This window comes from Populus alba, chromosome 14, assembly GCF_005239225.2.
Source record: "Populus alba chromosome 14, ASM523922v2, whole genome shotgun sequence".
Taxonomy (NCBI): Eukaryota; Viridiplantae; Streptophyta; class Magnoliopsida; order Malpighiales; family Salicaceae; genus Populus; species Populus alba.
Window position 1 is genome coordinate 12,172,718 of NC_133297.1, and position 9,854 is coordinate 12,182,571.

Sequence of the window (9,854 nt, forward strand, 5' to 3'; positions counted from 1 at the left end):
TGGATGGTGGCTGAGGTTGGAGTTTGAACAATCTTCTTCTGGTTGCCTTTTATGCTTTGGCATTTAAATAAGTAGCTCTTATTTTAGAGCAGTTCACATGGGCGGGCGATTCAGCTTCTTTATGAATAGCCCAAATTGCCCTTGTTTCAGCATGGAAGCATTTTGTTGTCAAGTGGGGTAGTGTTGACCTTTTGTTCTCTTGGGTGCTCACATCAGTTTCTCCATCCTTATACATGCACGTGGCAATATTTGGGGACGTGCACGGGTCAGTGGGCCACCCGGTTGCTGACAGGGCACAACCCTGGCTGTCTAAATAGCTCAATATAAATGCATGCTGCCAGAAAGACAAATGGGTCCTATTAAACCGATGGCTAGGATTGCTTTAAACTTCGACCTGACAGCAATCATGGTCGACACGTGTAATAACAGTTCAACAAAATACTAGAAATCACCCTTCCCGACAGTTAAAGAGGGCATGTAAGTGGGTAAGATTCGAGAGTTTCGGAATCCGCCATCCGTCTTAAGTCCACCGGAAAAAGAGAGTAAACAACAAAATGGAGAGGGCGCCTAGGGAAGAGAAGAGGCTGATGATAATAGGAGTGAGGCAGCTTAGGAGATTGTGAAAGGTAAAAGGGTTTCGGAGTAAGCAACCATTTTCAATGTCTTTTTCCTCACACTACTATACATTGCATAAACTATAAGGTCCTAAACGTGGCCTCTGTTATAATAAAAGGGTTAGGGTTAAGGGTGGCGTGGATACAGAGGAAGTTTCATGGTGGCGTCGTCTAGATGGCCTAAGGCCCAAATATTTCTTTTTACAGTGTAATTACTGTGGGGTGGTGGAATATCCAAGTGATTTGGTTACCGAGGAGAAGGAGGTGGGTTTGTTTTGGGAGTGGAGATCTAAAGATAATGAAACACAGACAGTCACACGAGAGAGAGAGAGAGAGAGATGGGTGTGGATTTGGAATATATTAGGGCACAGGTAACGATTAGGGTTTTAGGTTTTAACTGCGTTTCCCTAGCAATTTAGCCGCACGAGACACTTCTCTCATTAATGTCACAAATGTTTTGCAGTGGATGATTGATTCCGCGCCATGAGCCTTTTTAGCAGTTCAGTTTGGATTAATTTTTAAAGTATTTTTTATTTAAAAATATATTAAAATAATATTTTTTATTTTTTGTAAATTATTTTTGAAATTAATATATTAAAATACTCTAAAAACATATAAAAAAATTTCAAATTTTTTTAAAAATATTTTTAAAACACAAAAATAAACAGAGCAATTATGCTAAAGATACATAATAATTTTTATTTTTAGATTCATTTTAAAAATAAATTTTATTTATATAAATATTAATTTATATTTTTTCAATTATAATACTTGCTTCTAAAAGGGGGTGCGTGTATCATATATCCATATAGAAATAATAGCATAATTTGTTGTTATCTAAGGTTTAGTGAGTCATTGTATATCGTTTTCAGGTGGATCGTGAGTGATTTTATTATGAATTGTATTATTTTAAATTATTATAGATTATGAATGATTTTATTATAGACTATATTGTTTGTGTTTGTTCTTTGGTGGGCTCTTTTAAAACACATGCGGGTAGATACAGGCACATTGCATTGTGGACAATACTATAGCCATTGATTATTTTCATTGTGGACAGCATTGTAGTGCTTTATAGGGTGTTTTTCTACTATGTTTTTGGTAAAAAATTGCAGCTGGGAGCGTTGCATCCTCTACCAAAAGCTGTTGGGTTTGACTGCTAAGCCAAACCTAAAACACATCCAAAAGGTGGCACTAACATGGTTCATACTGCCTAACACAACTCATTAGTGCATGAATGCCATTGATCTTGAGTTTAACTAGGTAGCTGGACCCAATATATTTGGATCTGGTTGTGCAACCATATCCAATAATATTATTATTTATATTTTAAATTTTTATTATTGTTAGTATTATTAATATTAAAAATATTATTATTTATCTTATAAATATTATTATTTTATTTTTATTATAATTAATATTATTAATATCATAATTAAAAAAATTTAAAAATATATCATTAATTTTAAAAAACAATCATAGATTTAATTTGAAAGGTAAAATTATTATTATTATTATCATTAATACATTTGAAGAAAAATATTATTAGTATCGAAGAAAAACAATAAGCTTTATTTGAAGGGATTAAAAACTATAAAAACTTAGGTTATATAAGTTTAATATTATTATTAATGTTATAAATATTATTAAATTCATTAATATTATTAAATTTGAAATAAATTTCATTACTATCCTAAAAAAAATAGATTTTATTTAAAGGGCAAAATCAATTATTATTATTATTATTATTATTAACTTGAGTCTAGCATGCCTTTCCAGACCTAAAAAACTTGAGGCTGAAAAGGAGCGTCTGGCTCAAGTTGTTTGGAAGTGGTAGGGGCGTAAACCTAAGTCCCTTAAGTCTTATGACCTCCGTGGCCCAAGACACTTGGGTCAGACATCTATACCTTGGGTTAATGGGGCTGCATCAATACCCAATATTCTTTGGTCTTATGTCTTCACCCAACTCTAATGGCTTTAGATTGGAGCCAAAGCCAAGGCTTTTGGGTTTGGTATTTAAGAGAGACTCAAAGCTTTTAGATGCGATCTTTCAGTCAAACTCACTTAAACTTGAATAAGTTTATTATTATTAATATTATTAATAATATGATAAATGTTATTATTTGTATTATTATTAATATAATAATTAATAAATTTGAAAGAAAATTAATATTGAAAAAAAAACCATAGATTTAATTTGAAGGGTAAACTTAAAAATTATTATTATTATTATTATATTTGAAAAAAATATATTATTATTATAGAAGAAATTTTTTTTTTGAATACACTAAAAAATATATCAACTTGGGTTAGACAAGTTATATATTATTATTATTATTATTATAAATATTTTTGTTGGATATGGCGTTGTAGCCGAATAAATATCTTATTTTATGTGATTAATACATTTATATCTTTTTTTTTTTTTAATTTTTTTTAGTTATTGTTAACGATCTATATGGGCTTTTCAATTTATAATTTAAATTTTTTATATAAAAAAAATACATGAAAATAAATCATATATCCAATTTTTTTTTTTAAAAAAATTTATAACCCATAATAAAACACGATTCAAATAGCTATTACACATATAATATAAAAACTGTGCTGCAGTGGTCGAGCTAGCTCCCTGTTAAGGAGCAAGCCTCACAAAAAAGGGGTCCAAAAGTAGACTTCTAATTTAATGAAGCTAGCTCCCGGTTTGATACGGCGCCGTATTAATGTATACTCTATTATGCAAGCCATGATTAGAATATACAAAATCTGAATTGAAATCTCATTTATCTCATTAATTCGTCTCTCCCCCCTTGATTATGATTTACGATCTCGGACGATCGTGCATCTATGAATAAATAGTTAGGGTTCGTTATGAAGGGAATAGGAAGCAGTTGAAGATGAGATATAGTATTTGTTTTAGACTCTGTTTGCGAGAACGAGAAAGGTATGGAGGGGAGGGGCTGAGTGTACTCTTAGTTTGATAAGAAGGAAAATTGATCGGAGGGATTTCTCTTATCCTTCTTCATTTATCTTTGTTAGCTAAATAATTAGAGAGATGGCAAGGCAAACAGACCAGGGAACAAGGTAAGTAACTGTGAGCAGAAAGTATATAGATGCTTGGCTTGTACTCCATCACTGTGTTTGACATTTCACTGAGATTTAAAGAACCATAAATCAAGGCATGGAGATGGGTCTGCACTCGGCTGAGTTGCTGGATACAAGGAATGTGGAATTTTTTATTTTTTAATTTGGTTAGAACTAATTTTCTTTTGTGCAAAAAGGCTAGCTGTCCGGAAGGATATTTCGCTCTCAGGCATCTTGAAAATGATTAACATGCAAGTGTTGGTTCGAATTAACAAGAAAAAAGTAGGATAAAATTAAAATATATTGATGATCCTTAAGCAAAAGTTTGCTTCCGGTGCTAGCAAACAGATCCCTTGCGCAGATGATTATGCAGCAATGGCTTTTACAGATTGACTTTATATGTTTTCTTCATCTTTAAAATTCCTGGAGCCCCAAACCCTATTGAACTAGGCCATTTCAACTTGGATTACAAACAATACTTGTAAACCCCCCTGCCTGAAAACAAAAGAAAGACATTCTTTGTTTAGTAACAGAAGAAAGCATGGAGACAAAAATAGATCAGGCTAGGGTTGGTAAGTCCTCGTAGCTTTCTGCTAAACAAAGATTGAATACCGATTTTTCTCTTCTGGTCACCAGCACAAGTAAAACTCGGTGAAGCTGTCACACCAAACCATGGAGTCAAGCTGTCATACGTCGATTTTTTATATATTTTCTTAACAAATGGATATCAACGGTGCACACTAAGATTTTAAAGGGCGGGGGCGCCATTCTTATGACCCTGATACTATAATATCACTTTTTTGATGGAATCAAGGTGAAGGAACATAGACGATCTTTCCCAGCGAAGGCAAAAACAACGTGCATTAAACATGATGATAAAATCAAACGGACCAAAAAGAAACATTAAGAACAACGATATATATATAATAACAAGACTAAACGGATGAACCAACTCAAACATAACCTCATCGGGGTAATTCCATATAGATGAAAAGAGACTACCATTTCAAACTATCTTTGCCCTTTTTCCGGTCAGTGACAGATTGAATAAGTAAAACCAGATGAAATGAATGAATATGATAATTTATTGTAGAATAATAAAACCGTATGGTACTAAAAAAATATGAAAAGGACGATTAGATGCATGTTACATATTGGACAGAACTACGCGCTTCCATGCTGTGATCGCCGTATGCTTTCGTGGACCTTCCAATCTGATTTTGAATCAGAAACACAGAAGTCACAAGCCACAAAAAATTATTTTGCGTTGCCCGTAGAGAATAATGGCCTGATAAGAGTTCTTCCCTTTTGCCATGATGAACCGTGTTTAAGTTTAGGGTGAGAGAAGATCGCCGGGCCCCAGTCCTCCATGTTCTGGTTGGATGGTACAAAAGTTCAAAATTAATCCGGCTTCTTTCACTCCTTTTCAAATTTGAACCACTTCCAGTTTGCATATAATGTTGCCTCAGTGTCAGAAGATAGGGCATTCTTGCTTGGTGGGATTTCTGGCTTCAAATTTGTTGAACTGGCTGGAAGCTTTTGCCGATACTTCTTTGCCATCTCTTCTGCCTCAGCAAACACTTTCTGTCCCAAAAAAAAACACAAATTTTACCAATGAAAGTCGTACTCAGTCTCATTTTAGACAGGATTAAATGAAAAATGTAAACAAACCAGAAAATATCCGACCTCCTTGTTTGATACGAACAGACCAGGCTCGCTTTCAAGGTCAGCAATACTGCATGGTACATGCAAGCAAAATACGTCGTTACCTCGGTACCACTATTTGGCACTTTTACAAATTCAAAAGAAAAGAGAGAAAGATTTGGTGAAAATATGCAAATAAATCTTCAAGATTTTGAATGTTAAGGTTAGCAACGATTGAACAGTCCCATAGAAGGCACAATAAACACAGAATTTAAACCAAGTAAAAGCCATCTAATATCCGTCCGAGCTTCCCTTGGGAAAGAAATTCAAATGAGCTGCAAGCACAGTTGTGAGGTGTATAAACTAAACAAAAGAAGTCAGATTCAATGTGTAGAGGGTGCAATATCAAGATTGATTCACAGAGATTCAAGCACTTATGATCGGATCGTTCCACTAATCAAAGATCCATAGCCCTACTGAGTCAAATTTGCTAAAGGGAATTAAAAGACTTTCCATCAGCAACAAATAGCTAAACACTAAGAGTAAGGAGGAAACTCATTTGAAGAGGTGAAGGGCACCATCTGGTATCTAAATACATGATTCATTTAACAATTAAATTGTAAATTTAGGATGTTCTGGGAAAAAAAAGCATACATTGACATATTCTGTGCTATTTAAATAGCAATCTTTGTTGCCCATAGGAGAATACTAGGCCCATAAAAAGTGACTTCCACATCTTATGTAACCATTGCAATGCACAGCTCAATGAACAACAAAATTCTGTAACTAAATAACTGGCAAAATAAACAAAACTGATTTTGCTGGCTGACCAAAATTTATCAAAAAATTGAGTTTTTGGCGGACCGAAACTGTTTCGTTACCCCTTTTCTTTTTCCATACATTGAAGTCACTCCTCTCTAGCAATGTTCCTATATTGTTAAGGAAAATAATCTCTCATGATGATAAATAAGAATCTTTCTCCAGAACTGGCACCACATGTTATTTTTAAAGTGTCTGTACATTTCCAAATATGGAAAAAGAGAGGGAAAGAAAGTCTTGCATGCATCACTCTTGTATTTTATCACGAAAAAAGGTTCTGATGGTTCCTTTCTATCATTGGACTGACCAGTATTCTGAAAATTAGATGCATCATCCAGCAGTTGAGTACTCCTCAATTACCTGAGAGATATTTTGTCAGGAAACATTGACTTTCCAACAAGGACTTTAACCTTTTCGTCAACTTTAAGCAAGTCACTGACAGATGAAATGCGAGACCTAGTTATGTTTGAGACATGCAGCAACCCACTGAAATGGATCAATAAATATTAGGATACTTCTTTACGAGTGAGGAGCAGCAATACGCTGTGATATATATACTAAATTGCAACCTAAAAGTATAAAGAACTCACCTACGGTTAGTTTCACCTATTCTTACTTGGGCTCCGTATGGAAAAAGTTTCTTAACGGTTCCTTCAAGAAGTGTTCCCTCTCGGAGGTTTATCATTTCCTGCAATTTTGTACACAAATTCATAGAGCTTCTTCATTAGAATTTTTTTTTTTAGCCAAAATCAAAATCTCAAACAACAAGGGAGAAAAGTAAAATAGAATGCCACAAGGAAACTGACCCAAGCTTCCCTTTCACTGAGTATCAACTCATTATTCGATTCATTTATTCGTTTAATCAGCACGTATATTTGGCGACCCACCTACACCATGATGAAACCAGTGATCCACAAGAAGCATCCAACAGATGCAACAAAATAAAGCACATGATTGGCAAAAAAAAAAAAAAAAAAAAAAAATCAAGAACAAAATTCATAGATAACGAGTACAGTCAAGACACAACCTAAGGGAGGCCTATAGCAAGACAGTTGATGAAGTGGACCGAAAGGAACACCTTTTTAGGTGCATTGACAAGGATTTTACTATCAAATTCAGAGGTAAATCCAGATAGGTTATCTAATTATAGAAACACCAATGCCTTGCCTTGGAAAATTAATCCTTACAGGTGCCTTGAATAACCACAAACATGCACCAGGCTTCGGAAAATCATTGCAAAGAGTGTATAGTATGGAAATGTAAATCCACAGGCAGAAGATTGTGCATTTTATACAATTTTATTCCAGGAACAAGTTCTTATGATTGATGCAACGTGGCAACAACTATTAAATGATTAAAGCATCAACACCTAACAAAAACAAAAATTATAAGTAATTCAGAACCAGAAATTCCAGGGTATTGCACTTTACATTTTCTTTCAACTCCTTAAAATTGTTCACTCTGTTCATTAACTCAGCCCTTGGAAGGAACGCTCGCAATCCCTGAAAGAGCAAATTCCAAAAATTTATCATTACTATGCATGCAATGCATTTACACACAAATCAAATACATAAAGGGTACACAGACCTCAATTCTCGCAAGTAGGCCCCCGGTATTCCATTCTGAAATTTTAATCTCAATAGGTTCATTCAGATCTTTGATCTGCTGACACAAAGTAAGATGTCAACAATAATCCTCAATTTCATAGTTAATTTCTAAAGGACCAATTCCAACCCGATTGTTTTTATTTCAGTAAGAAGCTGCGGAGAAATGCGTTGAAAAAAAAACTATCTTATTATTTTACTCAATTACAAAGGCAATCGACATATTTTTTCTCAGAAAGAAAAACGCAAACAACAAACAAGGGATTCCTATTTATGTCTGAAAATTCATTTTGAATCATCTAAAGAATTTTACCAAGAAGCTATTTCAGCACAAAAAAAAACAAAAAAAACAAAGTGGAAAGGAAGAAAGCGAGAAAAGAACCTGCCTCACTCGTTGCCAAGCTAACCGCCGGAAAAGCCGTCTGGTAGAAAGTAATGGCCTTCCACTAAGCGTCCTTCCAAGAACCTCTGAAAACAGCACTGTTCCTGTCTCCACAACCGGCTTCCCTAACCCTGGGGGGCCTGGACTCATTGCAACCTCGTCCTTAACAATCCCCATCTTCCCTTTAACCATGAACTCCTTGACATCCTTCTTTGTATCGCACAACAAAAATTCCATGTCTTTGTCATACAAAGGCAGCACCTCCTTTGTTAGCATTGTACCCAACAAGTCTGCCCCAATATTCACATCAAGTTTATTCTCATTGCCAGAAACCACAACTCCAATCACAAAATCACCAGGTTTTGGCTCATAATAGCCCACATTAATCTTCCTAGCCTCCTTGTCTTCATTATCCACACCACTTCTCTCCTCTACAACACCTAAATCACGCTCATCCTCACTCACTTCATCCAATGAATCATTAGACTTGAAGAACTTCAAAAAAGGCGCCAAGGCCTCATCTTTACCAGGTTTCTCAGATTCTTTATCAACTTCTACATCCAAACCATTATTAAAAACCACTGGAGATGGCTTATTTAACAATTCAAGCTCCTCATTCACTTGAATTCTATCATCCCGTTCCTTTTCAGGCAGTTGGGTACTCGAAAAATCATCAAAGACATCATTTTGGGAGCATAATGTAACGAGGGAACTTTTCCAAAGTTGGGAATTCTTAGACAAAAAAATGGCTTTAAGTGTCCCAAGACTACAAAATGAGTGAAAACAGGGGGGTTTTGCACACTTGTTATGATGGACTATGCTCCTCTTATGTGTGATAGCTAAGCTGTTAGTAATGGATGGTAGTGAATAGCTGAAGAGAGTGAGAGACTTACAGGGTTGAAGAAGAAGGATTTGCATCTTTAATTATCCTGTTTCTTTGCACCTCATGAGCGTAGCTCTCTGCTTACACCTCCTCCCGTTTTTACTCGTGGTTTTATCCACTTTGTGTGTTTTATCATGTTCAGTTCTTCATTGGGCTGAAAGATGCTGCCAGGCTATGCTCAGGCTCAGTGCCTAGGCCCAAGTATATTGGGCTTCCCTGACATGCTTCTGGCTGGTCTTGAAAGCGCAAATATTACTAGGTTATTGCCTCAACCTCCGCTGCAGGTTGGACAATAGAAAATTTAAAATGCGAAGAAATAACATAATAATAAAGGGACAACAAAAAAACTAGATGATAAAAAAAAAAAAAAAAAAAATCCAGCTGTGTGAGTTCGGATGCAATTTAGATAACAGATTTAGATATTAACAATAAATAAATTCAAGATGATATTAAAAAATAATAATAATAAAAGAATGATATATTAAATCGACTTGGTTTAACATAATAAACTCACAATGATGTTTTGTACATGATTGAAGATAAAAATATTGAAAAAACATGATACAATTATATAAAAAAATATATTAAAAATCTTATTTGTTATTTACATCTATCTTTAACAAAGAAAAAATGCTTTATATATATATATATATATATATATATATAAAAGAACATACAACACATCATTTATCTTGGTGCGTGGAAAATTAAGTGGGGATGTTTTCAAACTATTTTTACCAAAAAACAATTAATAAACTCTTCTAAAACCCAAAACCAATTTAACAAACCAAAAAAACCCTAAAAATGGTTGAAAAATACAAAATCAA

At 34.4% G+C, this 9,854-nt stretch overlaps 1 protein-coding gene across 2 annotated transcripts; it reads right to left on the reverse strand.

Annotated features, from left to right (window-relative positions):
* Positions 1-4,757: 4,757 nt before the first annotated feature.
* On the reverse strand, positions 4,758-9,121 carry LOC118041327 (protein PIGMENT DEFECTIVE 338, chloroplastic). 2 transcript variants are annotated; one of them, XM_035048724.2, is made up of 8 exons: positions 8,145-9,121; positions 7,746-7,820; positions 7,589-7,660; positions 6,965-7,045; positions 6,749-6,846; positions 6,519-6,644; positions 5,382-5,430; positions 4,758-5,279 (listed from the first exon to the last, which is right to left on the reverse strand). In XM_035048724.2, exons 1-8 carry the CDS (start codon positions 9,060-9,062, stop codon positions 5,112-5,114), a joined length of 1,587 nt encoding a protein of 528 aa, XP_034904615.1. In that variant the 5' UTR covers positions 9,063-9,121; the 3' UTR covers positions 4,758-5,111. The 2 variants fall into 2 exon arrangements, with proteins under 2 accessions (XP_034904615.1, XP_034904541.1); XM_035048650.2 differs by having other exon boundaries at positions 5,367-5,430.
* Positions 9,122-9,854: the final 733 nt, after the last annotated feature.